The sequence below is a fragment of the Orbicella franksi genome, chromosome 12 (genome assembly GCF_964199315.1).
Source record: "Orbicella franksi chromosome 12, jaOrbFran1.1, whole genome shotgun sequence".
NCBI lineage: Eukaryota > Metazoa > Cnidaria > Anthozoa > Scleractinia > Merulinidae > Orbicella > Orbicella franksi.
The window spans coordinates 7839936-7860582 of NC_138156.1; the positions used below are offsets into that span (position 1 = coordinate 7839936).

The window sequence follows — 20647 nt, forward strand, 5'->3', positions numbered from 1 at the left end:
AAATGCTTTGGAACTGGCCGTGAATGCTCTAGTACAACTTAATAAACAATATTAAACAACAATAAACATACCATAGTCAATTTATCCGCAGTGATATTCAGGTACCATTTGATTAAATATTAACGCTATTAATGGCAAGAACACCTTCAAAGCCCCTTGCAGTTAAATAACGGGGTCATTTTTAAGCATAAAACTTTGCGAGCAGAGACGAGAAAAATCCGCCATTTTGCCTTCTTGGCGGGAAAGGCTGCTAAGCTGTTCTGCTCAAAGCGTGGCTACAAAGGTACTAGTTCCAGTTTCCACGCACACTTCAAGACAAAATGGCTGACGTTCGCGGGGTTTTCAAAGATTTCATTTTGGAAACGTGTTACTCTGGATAAAATGTCTAGGCTCACACAACAAAGTGGCGATGACAGTCGTTACATTCTCGTAGCCAAGTTGGACAACGCGAAGAATCTTCTCAACATACTGAAAGCTGTACATTTCAAAGAGGTAAGCTTGCAAAGCTAACAGCGGATTGATCATTGGTTCTTTTTGGAATACAGGATAATTAAGCTGCTCGATCTTTAGGACGCCCTGTAGGAATTAAATTAATTACGAAAAAGATGAAAATAAATGTTGAACATAGTTAAGCTCAGATAAGTTTGCACAGACGGTTTAAAACAAAGGAGTTGCGGGGTGGGGGGAGCCCGAGAGGCCTGAACAGCACTCCAGTTAGCTGTGTATGGTTGGCTCTCAAAAAATATAATGGAAACACCCCTCACCTCTCCACCTCTCACCCCTCACCCCCATTTCAGACCTGCTGCTTTAATGCACTTACATGTACATGTCACAAATATTGCATCAGTCACTTCTATCATATATCAGCCATTAGTATAAATCTACTAGCGTTCTATCACGAATGCCGCTCTCTGATTGGTTACGCTACTCACTATCTATTCTGTGATAGATAGTGAGCAGCGTAACAGTGTGCCCTTGTTAACAAAATGTTAACAAAATTCCCCAGTTGGGGAATATCTGAGAATGTTCCCCAATTTTCAAAACTGCGTTTGCTGCGAAAAAGATATGAAGGATAATAAACACAATAGCCTCCATTTGGTGCAAAAATGTGCTAGGACATTTGCCCTTGGACATTATCTGTTCCTCAAAGCTCACAGTTTTCCTCGAGCTACGCTCTCGGAAATCAGAACAAATAATGTCTGTGCATATTTTTGTGCCAAAAGGAGGTTATTGTAAATATATATTCGCCAATTTTAGCCAAGATCATCAAACTAACAGTAAACACTACTACTGTTGTGAGTTGGTTAAAAAAAAAAAAGATTATGGTGGCCAACACATTGGATGGATCAGACTCTTTACTTTGATGTGCATGATCATCTCGGCAAGTGCTTTTCGCCAACTCTTGTTCCAAATTACATCTGAAGGACTGGTGGAATAAGATAGCTTTCCAGTGTTGGCACCACTTGCCAGTTTCTTTAGCATCAAGTATCTAGGAGAATTGCTACATGTGAAGGAACCAGAGGTACCAAAAAGAGACTTGGGGGTAATTAAAGATGGGCCGCATCTTGCTCAAAAAAGAGGGGCCGGAGGCAGAGTGAATCTGAACCCTTTCTTACTCCCATAAGGTGGACAAGAGGGGAAATAAACTGTATTACTGGCCATAGAGTTGGTTCACGTTTTTTACCAACAAGGTGCAGTAGGATTGGAGTTGAGCGAGCACCTTGTGAATAGGATCCTTGACAATTTTTGAAAGTTTTCTCCTAAATGTGTCAAGTTGTGGACATTATATTGTTGCCAATGTTTCAAGAATATTTGTTATTCTTAACAGTCAGCCACCTGTTTTGTAAGTAACAATGGCCTCAAGGTGACAGTTGAAGATGCCAAGTGTGTCCAGGCCAATGCATTTGTCCAGAGTGGAATCTTCCAGGAATATATTTTCAAAGAGGAGAGTGCTACCTTCAGGATAAACCTAAATGTCCTTCTGGTAATAAAAGTTAATTTAATAAACTTCAAGTTAGAAAAGAAGTCAAAGGTAGTGTAAAGATATGCTATGTCATATCATATTATACATGAAGTACTCTTTGACAAATTGCCACTCCATTTCTGGGGCGGATCTTGAGAGGTGACCAAACTCTAAATTAAAAAAATGAGACATTATAACATGGTGACTTGGCCTCAGAATGCCAGAAAACACATTTCCGAGGACTTCAATTTTAAACATTTTCCAGGTGAGGATGCCCCTGGAATCCCCTACAGGGGGATCGCCTTTGGCAATCCGTATCTCAAATCCCCTTGTTCTAAAATCCTGTATCTGCCCCAACATTTGAAAAACTGTGTGTTCTTACAAGCCACCTAAATAAATGGTGTTTTCTCAACGTAATTCTTGACTAGTTGGATACAAAAATTAGATGTTTTTTATCTTAATGGTATTTTTGTCAATGCATTTATCAAACAGTTTTGTTCCTGAAGGACTCTTATAGGTGAAGAATCAACTGAAGGTGAAAACAAAAAGCTTTTGAGACATATTTTGGGCCAAGTTGTGGTTCCTAATAGTTCCAAAATAATGCTATACAAGGTCATTAATTCAGCTCAACAATAAGTAATCATCCTTTATTTTTTTCCAGGAATGCCTCAATATTTTTGGTTCCTCTAAAGACACTGGAACTTGTACTGCTCTGAAGATGTGCTATGCAGGATATGGCTCTCCTCTTATCCTCATGTAAATAAATATAATTTTATACAGTTTTGTTTTATCCTAACTGTGTACCTTGCTGGTAAATAAGACCCTTCCAGTTTAAGAAGGTTGGCCTTGATTTGTCACACTATCCCAAATTTGATTGCCAAATAGTTTACTGGCAAAGCTCTGTGAGACTAACCAGTTCTGAGCACTGATTTACTAATGATTAAATGAACTTTTCAAAAACTTAGTAAATTTGACTGGCGTTGGTGTTACCATAGCAATGCATTGGTGGTGGTATTATTAATACTGGTTCATTATGGGAAGCCTCTATCATTTCTAAACCATGATTGCTCAAATATTTCTATTAACTGGCTAATAATTCATGGTTTTTGGTAAAATTATTCACAGTTATTCACCCAGTCACACAGACATTCTAACAGTAGAAAACAACTCAAGGGCCAGTGTTGAATGAGTATTGCATTGTTTTGTGATATGTGGTTCTGAGTTGATGATATTCAATATTGAAACACTAATGATTGTATCTTGTAAGGCTAGAGGAAGGAGGTGTTCTAACAGATTGTAGCATTCAGACTCAAGAGCCAGATGAAACTTTGGATTTTGACTTCAGTAGTGCAGAGGTCCTCAATAAGATTATCATGAAAGTAAGAAGGAGAGCACTTTGTTAAATAACAATCATGTCTTGAAAGATGTGGTTATTGGTCTTCGTAGTGTAAGATAAGATGTGAAGTCAACTGAACATTACTTTGGTTGTCTCTTGACTTCATCAATTTGAAGTGTTGATTGCTAACAACCAAAAGAGACTCCATCAAACATAAAATATTCTCCTACAAACACTTAGCATCCATGTCCAAACAATGATCACGAACCCAGTAGCTAACAGATTGACCAAACTTGCTTGTACATTCGTATTGTGTAAGGTCCAAGTTATGCTTGGTCCTTCTGGTTTGGAATAAAAACATATTGATCAACATATTAAGTTTCTTTACTTAGTTATTGATTGCAAGTTTCATAAAAACTTGTTCAACCTAGCAAGTAGCTAGTCAAACTGAGATTTATACAGCAAAGTACCTCATGGTTCCAATGCTACTTCACTATGTTATGATACAACTCGCTATCAATAAATGAGGAGGTGTGTAGAAGACTGAGTGATGTCAATACTACTCTAAGTTCTTGAATTGTAAACCAAAATGTTACTTTTCATATTGCAGTCAGAGTGTTTAAAGGAAGCCTTCAGTGAACTGGACATGACAAGTGAAGTGTTACAAATCCTGATGTCACCAGATAACCCGTACTTTAGGCTGTCAACCTTCGGCCATGCTGGCAGCATCCATGTAAGTTTACAATAATTTGATTTTACAGTCAGTTCCAGTGTTGCTACATGTATAGAACTCTGAAATACTCCCACTTAGGATGGATTCTAAGGTGGCTGGCTTAATATTTTCTAAAGAACCAGAGTAACACTCCCACTGTAAAAGGTCAGAAATGATTACTGTCTGCCCTAGGGGTGTAAATCAAGGATTCTGATCTCACTTAGCGAGCTCATGATGAAATGCCACTATTTTTAGCTGTCAAAGTATCTTTCAGGGTGCACTTGAAGAAATTAAAATAAAACAATTCTTATTTCCATTTTAAGGCTCGATTTCTGCCGGTCTTGAGTTCAGTATACTAGCGCATCAAGGCGTGAGCTCCTATCCTAAGTAGTGGCTGGTAAATTGAGCCTTTTCAGAGCTATCTTTTAGGGGTCAAATAAAGCTCCTGCCATGCCCAAATTGGTCTCCTTTAGGGGTTTAATTTAAATTTTCCGATGAGCATCCCTGACCTTTTCATTTGGGTGTTCCCCCCCAAGGATTTTTCCTAGCAGCCAGCTACTATTGGTAAGCCTGCTTCCATGTATGTGTGGTGCCAAAGAGAATACCAAGTTAGGAGTGATAACCCTAGCAGTATACAGAGGAGAAAATAGGATGCCAGTCTCGACACCACTTAGGACTAAGCTGTAGGGAAAGACAGTCCACACAATTTGGCATATTTGGTCTTGTGAAAGTATTAAAGCATCCAAATTGATTCTAATGTTGCAGTCCGATTTTCCAAAAGATTCTGACATGGTGGAGTCATTTGAGTGTCAACAGACTCAGACAAACAGGTATGTTAAAGAAATTCGATACATGTACGCCTTGTAACATGTAACTACACAAACTTAGGAGACACTTGGTATACATTATTTTGCACTAGAGCAAGATTACTAAGGTGTAGTGAGAGAGCCTCAACTAAAAGACAGACTTCAGTCCTACTTCATGACTAGTTTAGCCATTGAATTGGGCGTTACAGTTGTAATATACCTAGGCAAAGGTCATTGCACTGAGTAAAATAAAAGTTTTCAAAGGCCAAACATCCTTCCAATTAATAAAAAAAAATTAATTACAAAATTAATCTCTCTGCACCTAGGTATAGGATCAGCCTTCTGAAGCCATCTACTAAGGCACTGCAGCTGTCCAGCAAAATTTCCATCAGGATGGATGGTAGAGGATTCCTCTCACTGCAGTACATGATCATAAATGAAGATGGGCAGGTCTGCTTTGTGGAATACCTGGTTCGTTTCTTGTTATGGACATTTTCAATGATATCAAAATTGAGAAGTTTTTATTAACACCATTTCTTCACTCAATTTTTCTTGTATTTCTTTCAATGATGCCTTGGAGAATTTTGACGAAACATTGTTAGATAATCCTTAGTTTATAACGAGCATTTTCTTGGGTTTTAACTTGTTTAAAAGGTCTGCAAGTTCAAACATTCTAATTCCATTCACAGACAGCTAAGTTCTCCTTGTGGGGATGTGACAAAGTTGAAACAGGCAATATCTTTCTTGACAAAAGTTCAAGGCTCTATTGTCACTAAAGTTTTATAAAAGGACTTTGAAACAGATCCAAAAAACATTAAAACTGTCACTGTTGTAATGCTGTCCATTTTGATTTTGCCTAATTTTCCTGTTCCCTCTCTCATGTCAAAGGTATCATACATGCACTGCCATAAGTCAATCTGCCCACAGTCATGCTTTTACAGAAAACAATAGATCCTTCGCATAAATGGCACCTAAATTTGAATAGCAATACTTTATACATCCTAAATTTCGTACTTCTTTTTATTTTGATGATTCTCCAGTGTGCTCCAGATGAAGAAGTTGATGAGGATGATGAAGAGGATCTTGGTTAAATGAACAGAAAAGCAAAAGCAAATAAATTGGTCAATATCACAAGGAAGTGTTAGAGATTAGCCTTGCAGAATGAAGACATTCACAAGGCAGAGCTCTACTCAAGGAACCAGAAACATTTCCTTACACATTTACAATGTATATTGTTGTGGGAAACATTTTGTTGATCAACCATTGGTTAGCATTTTAGCAATGGTGGGTCACATCATAGTCAACTGGAAAATATGTGTTTCTTACAACTTTCAGTTCTCCTGGAAGCACAGGGGATTTGAAAACTACAGATCTTTACACAAAAACATCCATAATGGGTATCCAAGAGTACCCTGTTCTACAAACAAATTCAACCTACCCAGCCATTCCGGCTAAACATTAATTGTGTAGTTCCAGAAAATATCCATAGATCTTTTTTAAGACCCACCCCCCAACACCTCTGGAAATTTCAATTAAGCCTCATACATTACTTTAATTGTTTTGTTCTTACAACTTCCCCCCCCCCCCACCACCCCCCAGGAAATTCCAATCCCTTCTTTGGGGGGGAGTAAGGTTGTTGTCTGGAACTGCACATTGGGAATGTACTTACAGTGGGTAACACTTAATTTTAAAACAATCCCACTACACTAAATAACAACTGAAAAAAGATCTATCTGGTCAATATATTTTTAACCATGATGCTAATCCTGCATTAGGATGAATTTCTAAATGAGTTGCAACTTTCAGTAAGATTTTCTGTTCGTGTCATTTTTGCCCTGTATACAGAAGAAAAAAAGAACTTTGATTACTGGTAGTTTCTTTTAATCCTAGATTATTCCTAGCCAGCTTCCAAACAACCAAATGCAGACTCTCCTTTATCAACCATCCTTGGTTGAAGCTGCTAAGGAAACGAAAGTCTACAAAACAGTAAAAATAAATCATCTTGAAACCACACCAGTCATACTTTTCACCATTGATAAATAATTTTAATTTTTAATGATGGTCATTGGAAAATATTTGATTTCACATTTTGAACTACTACCAGTAATTACAGTGCACTGTACAGTCATGTTACAAAATTGAGATGCCTTGATTGATTTTGTAAATATTATTTTAAAGACAGTGGATGATTTTTCTTGAACTCAGAGTGATAAAAAATTTTTGAGGAAAGATGTTGAAAGCTAATAAAAATAATAAATTACATTTATTATAACCCATCAAATATCTTTTGCTCGCACGCAGATGGTCTAAACGCATCACGTGACCGAATACGCCCAGCTAAAACCGGGAAATATCTGAGTGATATGTGCGTGTTGCAAAAAATATGTGAAGGATAGTAAACACTGACCCTAGTCTCCATTTGGCACAAAAATGTGTTCAGATATTTGTCCTTGGACATTATCTGTTCCGCAAAGCTCACAGTTTTCCTCAAGCTATGCTCCCGGAAAACTGTTTGCTTCTTGGAACAGATAATGTCCGCAGACAAATATTCAAGCACATTTCTGCACCAAATGGGAGCTATAATTGTTTATATATAATCATGGAACATTTGGAATATTTCCTTCAGATCACTAGAATTACATCACCAGCCACACAAATCATTCCAAGATAGAAATTGTACTCTTTTTGATATTTCTGAAAACAAAATGCTCCATCACTTTGAGCTCAAATAAAACATTCACAGTATATTTTTATGAATAATAATTATTTTTCTCTTTGTTCATGGTAGAAGTAATATTATTAGCCGAGTCTATACAAAGTATGGGGATTTCTGTTCAAATGCTCAATAAAGTTGATTTTCTATCACATCTGTCATGGTCATATAAAAGTTCTGTTTACTTGCTAAGTGTTAATAGTACCACTTGCCACGAATGCAATAACCAAAGATTATTTTTTTAAAAAAATGATTAATAGCCTTCTACATTGATTTTATTATACTATCATAAACTTTACCTGGTGATGTGAGAGGCATTTCATGACACGATTTTGCATTTGGAAACATTTGAAACTCTGTTGTTGTCAGGGCATGTCACAAGCTTCCCAAGGAAATGCACCACAGTGTGCACATGGTAACCATGGTGACAAAAACAACACCATTTCACTTCACATGTTTTGCACTGAATGTGTTGTTACATGCCAAAGTTTAGTTGGGAGTAAACAATGTTTCAACTTTACTCAGACAACAATGGATTTTCACAAAAAGTTCTGTTATAAAAGGGACCTGGCCCAGCCTTTTTCACACCCAGTAGTCAGTCAACCATGAAGGCAAACACAGAAGACAAACTTGTGCATTTTCACCACATTTACAGATAATTTGGGCTCACGTTTCCTAAATAATATAATAATACATTTTTGAAACAAAGACAAGTCATGCTTTTTCTGAATCAATTGCTAAGGTTTAGCTTTATGAGATTTTGGAGCATGGGCGGTGCGCAGGACAGTTGATTCCACAACATGTCAGGACTTCAAAAGCACAAAGTAGTATTTTGCACCATACTCAGGTGATGTGGATGGAACCATCCCTTTGTGGTTGAGCTTCTTGCAAACTAGCAGCAAAACATGGTCACAAAACTATCCTCACTAACTTCACGTCTACTGTAGTAGAAACAAAATGTACCACTTACATTTATACCCTATCTCAGCCTATTTAGAATTAATGAATTTAATAAGCTATTCCTTGAAAAAAAAAATGCCTTTACATGTAACTTTAGGTAACCTTGAAAGAGTGGTTTGTGTGATACTCACAACTAACATCTTCTCAAACTTTTATTTTTACAAATTTTAATTTGCATTTTCTCTGCCACAAATAGATCTCTTCTAACCCAAAATCCTTTTGATTGACAATGTTCATTGATTTAAACAGGAACAAGACACATGCAACAGTTAAAATTCATGATAGACATCAACCATTTTCAAACTGAGGGAGACACATTTACCACTCCACTGGCATGAATTTATGCTCGCTTGAACAACGTATGAGACAAAAATGGTAGAAAATATGTCAAAAAAATTTAATATCACTAATTTCAAAGTTACCAGGTACTTAGATAACTGGATGACTGTTTTGTTTTTCATGAGCTGGCAGAGCACCATGGACATCCACAGGAACTATCAATGCATCTCTTTCATCATGAAAATCTTCGTCATTTCTCAACACCTGGTTTTCGTCACCATTTGCAAGGTAAGTATCAGCTGCGATTGATCCTAACAAGGAACTATCATCTTCGTTTGCTCGAGTATACTCCTCTGCTGCGTCACGATCTTTGACCAAATACCATGAGCATATTATGAAACAGAGTCCTCCCAGGACAGAAATAAACGTAGTCATTAGAAGAGAATACTCCATGCTTCTTGCACGATCTGTGTCGCTTACTCTTGAGCCTCGAATTTGATCCGAAATCTGTAGGAATAAAAACCTAAATTCAGCCTCTAAAACTAGCAACAGTAAAATTAATACACGCAACTCAGTTTGACTTAACAATTTATGTACTCCCAAAGACAGCATTGGGTTGACGAATTATCTCACCATAATTTGGAATAAAACACCTTAACTGGAACTTCTGGAATTATGACACTGGTTCTTTGTTATGATAATCATAATGCTGGTAGTTACTGTTGAGTAAACTGCATTATACTTGAGCCAATGCTGGTGTGCGGCATTTCAGAGCGGTCATGTGCCATTAGGTATATGGGGCTTTGTAGGGCTTATATAATTTTTGTGTTCTTTGCTGCCTCGCCCCCTTCTTACTGTTAGTTGTGGCAAGCATGTGGGTTGGTAGGTATCTCTACTGATCTTTCAGTGTAACAGTGCCTGGTGGTTGCCACTCTCAAGTGTGCAACAGATATATGCATGTTGTGCCCAGTGCTTGTGTCTTGTCTGGCACCACCATCTCTGATGCTCTTTTACCAAGCTCATCAATGAGTTTCAATTGCCTTTTACCTGCCCCTTGAATGATTACTGAATTTTTGTCATTTAATGATGTTCAAGAATTTTTGTGTTAAAACTACGCAGTAAAGGAAACAGGAACAATGGTTGACTCTTACTTCACCAACTAGCCATGGACTGCCAGCATCACCAAGTAAGTGCGAGAAAAGAATCTGAACAGCTTCGGCAGTGGAACGACGTGAAGGAATGATTGTATACTACAAACAAAAGATCATTTTAGAGAAATAAATGGAGAAGAGGACCCATAACAGAATTTTCCAAGCTCCCAAAAGGAGACAAATCCATGACCTTGGACACTCTAAACACTGAGCTATGGGAGACTTGTGGTAAGTAAGATCATAAACCAGCTTCTTATGTGACACATGCCCTGCTAACTACAAAGCTCACATTTTAATCATGTCGAAGTGGTGAACATAAATTATGACAAGTGGAACTGTGACTTGAAGGAAAGTGAAATTTAATGAGGTGCATGAAAGTCAAATTACTCAGAAAATGAAATTTTCAACATTTATTTCACTTTCTGCCATCACCATTCCACTCATTATGATCCTATAAGAGTTTACAAAGTAACATTATAAGTTAAAGTACTACAAATAATAACATAATATTTGTATAGGTAATCATAGGGTTTCGAGTTCAATTTGGAATTAATTTGCATGAGTGAGTTTTTCCAAAAGCTGAAATTGCACTCGCCGAAGCGGCTTGTGCAATTTCAGCTTTTTGAAAAACTCACAAGTGCAAATTAATTCCAAATTAAACGAGAAAAACCATATGATTACTTATTAATAATATAAACATGAAAAAATTCGCGTGGAGGAAGTGACAGAAGATCTTTCTTAAAGGCATTTTTTTCTCATTCGAGAAAACTTTTTCAAAGTTTCTGCACAAAATATTCTTCATCGTTTTACGTGATATCATTTGCTTAGAAAATCTCCTATTGTCTTTCAGCCAATCACAATCCAGAATTACGATGTGTAATTTGCACTGGTGTTACACTTGTTGCACTGGTGTTACACTTTTTGCACTGGTGTTACACATTTTGCACTGGTGTTACACTTGAACTGCACTGCTCTCAGCCAATCAGAACCGAGTAATTTTTTTACGTATATATTAATAAATAAATATTATTACCGGTTCTGATAAACAGTAGATCTTCAGTTTTACCCTCGCGGTTGTTTTGAGGTATTTCAAACAATTATTGACAGCTAAATCAAGCATACTGTATGTCTCGCTCATTAGTTCTGAATCCTTTTCTCAAAAACCAACTGATGTTATTTATTGATTAATTTTGCAATTCTAAGCATTTTTAATCCAAACTATACATTGTCAGGCTTTTCAACATCACCAGTTTGCTGGGTGGACAATTTGCTAGTAAGAAGAGGTCAGCCTGTTGAGGGACATAACATGGCTACATAACATCACATGAATGTTTTTTTTTTTTTTTTTTTTTTTTTTTTTAAAAAAGCCTTTAGTTTAAGCCAACATTTGATTCTGATGCCAGGAAACATTTTAACTTTTGTTCCCTGCCACTAACTCTTATAGTTGTGACAACACATAATCCATTAAAAAGGGCTCTCAGTTGGTTACTTTTTCCCATCTAATAAAAACTAGTACATTGTAGGTCAGTAACAAAATTATTTTGATTAGCTGTTAAATCCTGACACTCATTTAGTTTCCATTTAATTTGCCTTACCAGAACCATATCTCCTACTGGTGCCCAGTTCATAAAAAGTAACACTTCACCAAAGAATATAAGAGCCTGCAGTTAAATTGAGAAGTGCCAACATTAATTCACATTCAATTAAGTCTCTTGAGCCATGCACTTAAAGGAGGTTATTATTGAACACTCTTAATAAGTAACAAAATACATTAAGTTCTGTTACTCGATTTTGACTGGCTAAAGCATTCAATTATTTACTGCATTCAATTTTCTAAGCCAACATAAATGGAATCTAAGTCAAACTGACAGCTGTTGAATCAATACTTACATATGTGACTTTGATGTTTATAGATGCTAACACAAGACTGCCATAGAGAAAAGGTGCAGAACCAAGCAATGCAACAGCACACACAAGAGCATCAGCTTTTCTGTTTCGCACTCTGCATCTCCAAGCTATCTCGGCACCCAGCCACACACCCACTATTCCAGCTGCACAAGTGATTCCGCCAACCTTGAGACTTATGCTTGAATTTTAAAGGAAAAAAAAACAATTTTCCCTTTCAGTACAATGGTCATCGTTCATGCTAACTTCATCTGGATGGCAATCTAGATGAGAGTGGGAGGGGGGATGGGGGTTGAGATTATTAGTGGGGGTACGGCACTCGAGGAAAACAGAAACAAGGAATCAACAGTTTTGCTTTAACTATTTCTCAGTAGTTATTATTTTCTTTGTGTAATAATCATGTCATAATGTTAATATGACCAGACCTATGTGACCAGATAATGGGTGCACAGAACATTAATGGTCAAGAGGGCAAATATTCTTTAGAACATGCCAAACATTTACCTGTCTATTAATCTAGCACCACCACCACCCCCCCCCCCTGAATAAAAAAGACCTACAGCAGTTAATTTTATAATGTTATTAATGACAAATGAAATGCAGCTGACGTCCCACAAGATAGTTAACAAATCTAGCCATGCATTTTTAAGAGTACATTAGTGCAAACTCATGAGACAAATCACTATAAATTAACAATCATGATGGAAATTTGAGAAGAAGCGAAATTTAGGAAACAGGAGCAAGTGTGTTCTACATTCATTGAGTTTCTTCAAATTTTCTGGCAAGTGCTTTATAGCAGTATAATACATTTAAAACTTGGCTTCTTTATATGCTTCATGATACAGATTTACTGTGCATAAAGCAATAAAACATGCTTTTGTATGTCCTATACTCTGAAAAAGTAGAGCTTTTAAGTTAGGTAAAGCTTGTGAAGAATCCAAACAGTTACTATAGTTCGTCTTATGTGATTGTCCGGGTGAGGTTAATTCTGAAAGGGACTGTTGTTGGTAACTTTTGTTTCAACAACCTGAGCTGAAGTCATCTTCAGAGTTAAATGCATAGTGTTAGTCAGTAGATGGTGTTAGAAGTCTGGTCCGTTGAAAGTGATTGTTCATTTTAGCCATGATGATATTGGCAGAGAGACTAGTGTTAAGTTTGTCAGCAGTCATTGTCAGTTCTAGTAAGTTTCAATCTGGTGTAGTCTGACAGGAACTATGATAATTTTTGTTGTTACACAGCAAGAGAAGGAACAGGTTTGAGAAAAAGGGTTTCAAATAATTACATGAATTCAAACTATATAATAGAAAGTATATTGTACTGCTCACTCTGATTCAGTTGCATTACTAAGTCCTTGAGCTTTGCTTGCATAGAGTAAGAATTTTGGTGCCCAAAATGCCAGGGCACCTGTCACAAACGACACACAAGTAAAACCCAGATCAAGCCAAATAAAGCTTTTCCTGTTAAAATAAAACAGAACAAATATAAAGTATTTCTACACATTGTTTTTCCAGGAAAAATAACAACACAAGAATGCTTATTTTCCATAGGCTGAGAAACAAGACAGGTGGACAATAGCTTGAGAATGATTTTATTATGTGGTACTGGTAATAAGTAATAATAATAATCAATCTTTATTTGTACTCATTCTTGCTAAAGAAAAAATTACAATTTCAATGAAAATATTAAAATATTATTTGAGTACTAGCTGCCTGGAATAACCATAGGGGCTAATGGAGCCAGGCAGCCACGTAACATCAGCATTAAATAGAAATAAGTTGTTGTCTGCCATTGCTGGCCTTCCACAACCTAACCTAGAGTACATAACAATTTGTACAAGTCCTGAATCATTCTTATTTTTGACACAGTGTTGAAAAGGCCATGAGTAGAATGGTTAACCCACAAACGTAAAGCTTATGTAAGGAAAGAGGCTTAACATTTTCTCCCAGTGGTCTGCCAGGACCTACAAAAATCATTTCTTGTTACTTGTTAAGACAAGCAACAGGTTCAAGGAAATATAGGTTTCAAATAACTACAGGAATGATTATATTCCAGTCTTCAATATACTTTGAATTCAACACCCTGTAACAAAGACTGTGTTAAGAAACTGTACTTCTCTGGGCTGGTGACATAATGATGGTGCAAGCAAACAGAATTTGCATTTTGAATAAACAAGTTCAAGTACTTTCTTTTTTTTTTTTTGCAGTGTTGTTTAAAAGGAAATGAAAACATTTTATCTGTGTTTGGACTGAATTACTGAACCCTTGAGAAAGTACAGAAAAACTTGAAAAAGCTGTTGAAACACTTGCCTGTGGCATATTCTTTTTTTTTTCCCACACTTCCACATAACTCAATGGAAACACAGAGAATGTTTTGGATTTCTTAAATCTAGGACTAGTAACTCAAGCACTTACACTGTTGTTAGGTACTTGAGGTCAGCCCACCAACTGCTTGTGTGATGGACAACTGAAGCTGAAACAGCATTAGGGTTTTCTCCCCTTTCTATGGCACCTCGCCTTGGTTCATGGACTACAAAAAGACACAGAATCACACACACTGCACCAATGATGGGAGTTACCTAAGAGAAAGAAAAACACCATCAAGGCCAAGTAATTCTGTGAACAATTTTACAGTCTTTAGTGAAGTAAATTAATTTTCACTTTGAATAAAAATTTAGGTTTGTTTTAATGCAGTTAAATGCAATTTATCACAGTTAACAACAAGGAGCGCAACTATTGCCTTTTAGCAGTCAGTGGCATTTAGATCTGCACATGTGCCAGGATTCTACGTGTTCTTGGACCACGGGGAGTTGTAGTAGTTTTTGCGCTGAGTCAGCATTTTCAATGAGCATTAGAGTTTCAAGCATGGGCTTCTCAGAGGTTGTTTCTTCTCCCATGTCCCTCCATCTCTTTACACTGTTTTTATCAGTGAGATGGGTACCTGCTTTTTTCCCTTCCATGTGGAGGTTTGTGCCTAGGTTGTCAGGATTTGCCAATCATGAGAGCGGTCTCAATCTAGGAGCTGGCTGCCTATGGTGGAAGCTCCTGAATGTCTCAGGCACACTTTGTGAGGCAGTTGTTAATTATTATTATTATATGGCTTTGGCTTGTGGCCGATATAACACGCGCTCTGATTGGCTAAGAGCGAGATCTGAGCGGTCATTATGCAGCCGTAATGCCCACGGGCCGATTACGGATTATGCAAATTAGGAAGAGCCCGGCTCGGAAAATTCAAGCGTATTGAAACAATGAAAGCCAATTAACAACAGTAAGAGAAGTAAATTTAATTCCGAGTAGCTAAAAGTTTAAGGATTTTTCCATAATAAAATTTATATAGAAGTCATTTTTGACTTACCGGTAACCTTGGCGAGTACTAATGAAAAACAATCAAAGTTTGCCGAGTGTTGAGTAAAGCTAAAATCACTAAGTGAAAAACACCATCGGCAGATGTGTCATGTATCCTGAGCAGAAAACCACGAAGAAACTTATAAGTTATCATCTTAGTCACAATAATTACCGAAATATTGAACTTCGTTTCAGTTTTCATCAAATAGATTCCCTCGCTTCAACACAAGCAAGTGTAAATCAGCTTCCAGGATCATCAGATGTAAACAATCGGGCGGTTTCTGTCGGTAGCAGTGTTTCTGATACCTGCAGGAAGTTTCAGACGCTAACAAGGCTTGAAAAGTTCATTCATAAGTCCCAGAATGAAGAAGGCCAAGATATGTTCAGTTGTCGAAAGCGAATGCGAAGATCGACTTATTCTGAGCAGTGCATTCTGAAGCATTAGTATTTTCTTTCACCAAAAGACCGTTGGTTTGGACCATTTCGAAGCACTTTCTGTCTTTTCTATATGCGTTGATGTTTCGCCACAAAAGTTGGAAAAACTCCCTCATCAAGTTGTGGCTCCACGATACTAAAATACTTTTTTGAGGGCTGTGACAATCATTTTTCCCGTAAAGAAGTACAGTAGTGAAGTTCACTGACTGTGTGGTTTTGCCCTGGGTTTGAGACGATGAATGAATCGGTAAACACGCGCATCGCCAGATGTAAATTGACGACTTCTGCTCGAATAATTTTGTTTTCTTTAATTCGTGAGCCATGTAATAAACAACTTAATAACCTCGACTGTTTGGTTGTTACGGGAAAATCTCAAACCTCGGCCTACCGCATTGACCTCGCTATCGCTCGGTCAATACGGCAAGACCTCAGTTTGAGATTTTCCCATAACGACCTCACTCTCGGTTATTAAGTAGTTATCATTACTTTCATAATCTACAATGATGGCAAATTCTGCACCAACCACTTTCTTGCAGCCACAGAACTGACTGCTAGCTTTTTTTATACATAACAATATGATTGTCCCATAGGCGATGACCTGAGCTCATTTCCAGCATGTGGTGACTTATATTTGAGAGGTCTGATCACATTGGACCTTAATTTGGTACTTTGGACAAGTACACACTGTAGTCGCTTATGTGTGGTGTTCACACAGGAAGTTTTAACAATGATATAATGTTTACTTGTTTAGAGATGCAGTGACCGTGTGGTTAGTGTGCTCATGTCCAGATTGAGCAGTCCAGGTTGGAGCCCTGGCCAGGGACATTGTGTTTCATTCTTAGGCAAGACACTTCACTCTCACAGAGGTTCTCTTAACCCAGGTGTATAAATGGGTACTGGTGAATTTAATGCTAGGGGTAACCCTGCAATGGACTAGCATCCCATCCAAGGGGAGGGGTAGAAATACTCTTAGCCACTTCATGCTACAGAAACCAGAGATAAGTGCCGGCCTGATGGGCCACTTGGCTAGTATGCAGACTTTACTTTTTTATATTTATTTAGTACCATGAGAATACTTACACGTAGTCCCCACTGCCACGCCCCCAACAATTTGGCAACTTCAGTTCCGACTATATAACCAAGTCCACTGAGAAAAATAAATGAAAACAGTTCACAAAAAACTCACCATTGCTTCATGTAACTACATCACTACAAACACACCATAATCACTATGATAATTATATTATAATTTAACTAATGTACAGTTGAACTGTACTTCAAACTCTTAAGGGAAATGAAAACAAGACCAAAATAGTGGGAGTTTGAAATAGCGGATAGTAGATGACTGAATGGCAAGTCCAAAGGAAATGGTTTGGAGTTTGAAATATCAGGGAATTCAAAATACTCACCAAGTTCAAATTACCAGAGTACAACTAGGTATTATAATAATATCAGTTGGATAATATTATGAATCATGACCAGATTTAGGAATTCCTCCTTACTATATGTATCTTACAAGTAAGCTTTATTAATTTGACCTAACAGTGCATGTAGGTCTATTTTGTATGGGTATTAGGTAACTTAACTTCACTGACTCTTGATGTTTTCTGGAATTACTTCCATCATGCAATCATTTTTTGCATGATTTCAACCGTGTGAACAATCTTGTAACAAACCTACATGCATCTGCAAAGCCAAGCGACTCTTAGTTTTTTAATGTTTACATGTTTTAGTACCTCAGTGTCTATACAATTATTTTATAAGGAACTATAATGTACATAACTACAACACTCATAGGAGAAGTGACCTTTATCTACCAAAGCCAAAACTTAGCCTTGGTAGGCATGCTTTTAGATTTTCTGGGTCAGCGCTTTTTAACTCTCTACCAACAAAAATCAAAGACCAGAGTCGCTTTCTTCCTTCAAGCTTTTTATTAAATCTCACCCTTTTTCAGCATTTTTAGCATATATACAAATGTACGTTTTCTTTCCTAGCTTCTTAAATGCGATGTTTCAACTATGTATATCTGAAAATTTTTTATTATTGTAATATTAATTTATCCCCCAGGGCCCCTCTGGATACCAGCCATAATGCTAAATGGACCACCCTGGCTAAATAAAGTTTTACTACTACTACTACTACAATCAGAAAAAAAACATCACAGCCACAATGTGGTGAACAGACAACAAACTGTAAACATGATCAATCATGTCTTCAAACTGTAAATTATTCAGACAGAACCCTCCCTCAGAAAATCATCTATCCTGCAGAAACCTACCATATCCATTCTTACCTTCCCACAGGAATAGCAAAGTAGAAGACAGACAACATTCTAGTTCTCATGTCTCCTGTAAAGAGATCAGCTATGACAGTAGGCGCTATTGTAGAATAACTAGCTTCTCCTATTCCAACTACACCACGAAGGATAAGGAACCACCAGAAGGCCTGTTCGGGAGGAAAACATTTCCATAAATATTTTGCAAGATTAACCCTGATTTTCCAGGCTAGCCATTCGCTGAGAAAACACCACCACAACTGGGATCATGACGGCTACTCCATGATGGCTAGCAATGCACAACAAAACTGCCGACCACTAGCTCAACTCCCAGAAACACTACATTTATAGCAGCCTTTCCTGCTACAATGATGATGACAAGCAATTAGGCCTGAGAAAATTAATAATTCACCATACATGTTGAAGTCTTAACAAGCAAGGTGGCCTTATGGTAAGCAGAAGTTGGACCCGGGATTGAGTGTTCCTTGAGCAAGGTACATTACTCTTGCTGCTTCCCTTCACTCAGGTGTCTAAATCATCTCTACACATTAAAGGCTGGTTGGTAATCATGTGATGTACTGCACTCGCATCTCATCTATCCAAGGAGGAGTAGAAGCGCTCCTAAAACCCTTCATGCTACTGAAACCAAGATAAGCTCTTCAGCCCGATGCAAAATGTGCATGTAACCAACATTTACATGCAACTGCAATTAACAAGGAAAGACATATTGGCTAGTATGACTGTGTGTGGTGCAGTATTTGCATATGTAAGTAACAGCACTTAATGAACAAAGATAGTCATGTCTAACAGCCCTAGCGCCAGCAGATTTTGCATTCCACCTGGTGGATTTTATCCTTGACTTGCCATTTTCCAAACAGGACTTGATAAAATACAGTGTATATAAGAATGTTGCAAGATGCAGAACCAAGTGAAATATTTCGTAATGTTATTGCACATGTAAGTAAACAACACTTATCAGATAGTGATTTAAGTACTTACATCTTTGTTCAGCAAAGTGCTGAGAAAAACGGTTCCAGACCAGATTAATATCCCAGCTGCCATGAGATACTTCCTCCTGTACCGATCTCCCAGGTAGCCAAAGACAGGGGCGAGAACCATGTAGCTACAGATGAAGACTGTCTGAAGTAGACCTGCTGCTGAGTTGTTATTTTGTATACCAAAGTATTTCTGGATGTCATTTAAAAGTCCTGATATGAAAAAATGTACAAAGTTAAAACAGTTTCTGACAACTGGACAAAGTAGCCATTCTGCTGTTTACATAGATAAGATTGGAGCTCTATCTCAGGGTGGCAAAGGGTTTGAGCGTGACACATTGTAAGGACAAAAATTAGCATGTGACACATAAAAAGCAACTAAATAAACTTAAGTGACCTGTGAATTTATGAAAAAGAAAGCATTGCTAAAAGTACTTCATTACAATACTTGTCTAATGCCTATCTACATATTGCCCAAAAGTTACATTACAGTCAGTACAGTTCTAGAAACATAGTATAAGCAGATTATAATTATTGTAATTAATGTACGTATATGTATTGTAAATATTATAAGTGTGTGGCAATAAATAAAAGAAATAAAAATAAAAAAAAATTTAAAAAAGCATTGCTAAAAGTATTTAAAAGTATGTGTGATGTGTGAATTTTGATAAAAATTATTTTGTACATGATATGGAATCACAACTCTCTCTCTCTCCCCCCTCCTTTTGGTACCCCCCTATGCTGAGGACAAACAAGCACTTATATTGACCTGAAAGTCAAACCTTGTGCCAAATGATGTGGTCATAATTTTTAAGTCATTGTGAAACCATAGAATTTCATCATTCAAATTTTAATGAGCTTTTAATGAACTGTTTGTCCCTGTGGTGCTATTCGATAATAATACTATTGTTCTAAAAGCAAGCATGGGACAGAGAGCAATCAACTGTAGGTAAGTGTGAGACCATTCACTGCCCACAGATGATCACTACTTAGCAGTACTTTAAAGTTGTACTGTACAATTTTGTTATGCTACACAAGGTGTCCCTAATCTTGACCGGATGTACTTGTCTCCCTAATTGAAATCCGATATCAGCCACTGTCATAGAGACCTCCATCATGTCCATGTCTCTTAGGTAAATGGAGATCTATTTGCTTGGAAAGATCCAAGCCTCTTTCATTTTCTAACCGTATTTATTTTCCGACATATTTCATCAGAAAAAACATCGGCAAGTGATAGTTTTAAAGCTCAGAGATTTGAGACAACATATCATGAGTTGGACGGGAGACTGAAGTATCAATGGGGGCTTGACGACCCATTTAGGAAATAAATTTCCTAGCTTAGCTGTTTTCAAGATTCTCTGCGGATTTGTTGGTTGAAAATAGCTATTCGTACCTGCTATAGTCTGTCGGTCCATATAATTCAGAAGGTTGATGACAAATAAAACAAACACCGTTATGTAAGCCCGCTCATTTCCTCTCATCTCTCTAACAACAGCTCCGTTCTGTACGACAGCTCCGTTTGCGACCATGTCGTTCTCGTTTGCGTAACCGTCTTGATTGGTTCTTGGAATTTGACTGTCATCCTCCGCTTCTGGCGCTTCGTCTGTTGACATGGTGAAGCGAAACGACCACTAAAATAACAGTCCGCGAGAAATGATGTGAGCGATCATAAATGAATGCGAGTACTTTAAAATGAAGTAGAACTCGCTTGCAAATGAAGTGCGTCCACAGTGAAGGCTTGGCTGCACAGCTCAAATTCCGCTTCCCTCCCCTCTC

General features: G+C 37.4%; 3 protein-coding genes across 7 annotated transcripts in view; 1 reads left to right on the forward strand and 2 right to left on the reverse strand.

The window, feature by feature from the left end:
* The window catches only part of LOC145464431 (calcineurin-binding protein cabin-1-like), a 51389-nt gene extending 51101 nt beyond the window's left edge, over positions 1-288 (reverse strand). For 2 of the 4 annotated variants that reach the window (XM_081448329.1, XM_081448328.1), the window contains exon 1: positions 72-288. In XM_081448329.1, coding sequence (XP_081304455.1) covers positions 72-74 — 3 coding nt within the window. In that variant the 5' untranslated portion in view covers positions 75-288. The remainder of the gene's footprint in view (positions 1-71) is intronic. The other 2 variants (XM_081448330.1, XM_081448331.1) reach the window with 2 other exon arrangements.
* Positions 289-373: 85 nt separating this feature from the next.
* On the forward strand, positions 374-7684 carry LOC145464466 (cell cycle checkpoint protein RAD1-like). 2 transcript variants are annotated; one of them, XM_081448379.1, is made up of 8 exons: positions 374-492; positions 1829-1984; positions 2625-2719; positions 3231-3342; positions 3910-4032; positions 4777-4841; positions 5144-5288; positions 5858-7684. In XM_081448379.1, the coding sequence occupies exons 1-8, from the start codon at positions 382-384 to the stop codon at positions 5906-5908; spliced, it is 858 nt and encodes a 285-aa protein (XP_081304505.1). In that variant the 5' UTR covers positions 374-381; the 3' UTR covers positions 5909-7684. The 2 variants fall into 2 exon arrangements, with proteins under 2 accessions (XP_081304505.1, XP_081304504.1); XM_081448378.1 differs by having other exon boundaries at positions 5144-7684.
* A 133-nt stretch (positions 7685-7817) lies between these two features.
* LOC145464441 (protein spinster homolog 1-like) lies at positions 7818-20611 on the reverse strand. Its single transcript, XM_081448349.1, has 10 exons — positions 20265-20611; positions 18876-19084; positions 17895-18046; positions 16682-16748; positions 14237-14400; positions 13151-13282; positions 11811-12006; positions 11516-11581; positions 9921-10019; positions 7818-9276 (listed from the first exon to the last, which is right to left on the reverse strand). Exons 1-10 carry the CDS (start codon positions 20482-20484, stop codon positions 8920-8922), a joined length of 1662 nt encoding a protein of 553 aa, XP_081304475.1. The 5' UTR covers positions 20485-20611; the 3' UTR covers positions 7818-8919.
* Positions 20612-20647: the final 36 nt, after the last annotated feature.

What these genes read in the sequence shown, in the direction of transcription:
- LOC145464441 (XM_081448349.1), bottom strand. Translation starts at nt 20,484, where the DNA reads ATGTCAACAGACGAAGCGCCAGAAGCGGAGGATGACAGTCAAATTCCA. An exon ending in AGTAATGCAACTGAATCAGA is followed by an intron (nt 12,007 to 13,150) that starts GTGAGCAGTACA and finishes TTAAAATTCAAG; the next exon opens with CATAAGTCTCAAGGTTGGCG. An exon ending in GTCCATGGCTAGTTGGTGAA is followed by an intron (nt 9,277 to 9,920) that starts GTAAGAGTCAAC and finishes TTATTCCTACAG; the next exon opens with ATTTCGGATCAAATTCGAGG.
- LOC145464466 (XM_081448378.1), top strand. Translation starts at nt 382, where the DNA reads ATGTCTAGGCTCACACAACAAAGTGGCGATGACAGTCGTTACATTCTC. An exon ending in AAGCTGTACATTTCAAAGAG is followed by an intron (nt 493 to 1,828) that starts GTAAGCTTGCAA and finishes TATTCTTAACAG; the next exon opens with TCAGCCACCTGTTTTGTAAG. An exon ending in TCAATAAGATTATCATGAAA is followed by an intron (nt 3,343 to 3,909) that starts GTAAGAAGGAGA and finishes TTCATATTGCAG; the next exon opens with TCAGAGTGTTTAAAGGAAGC.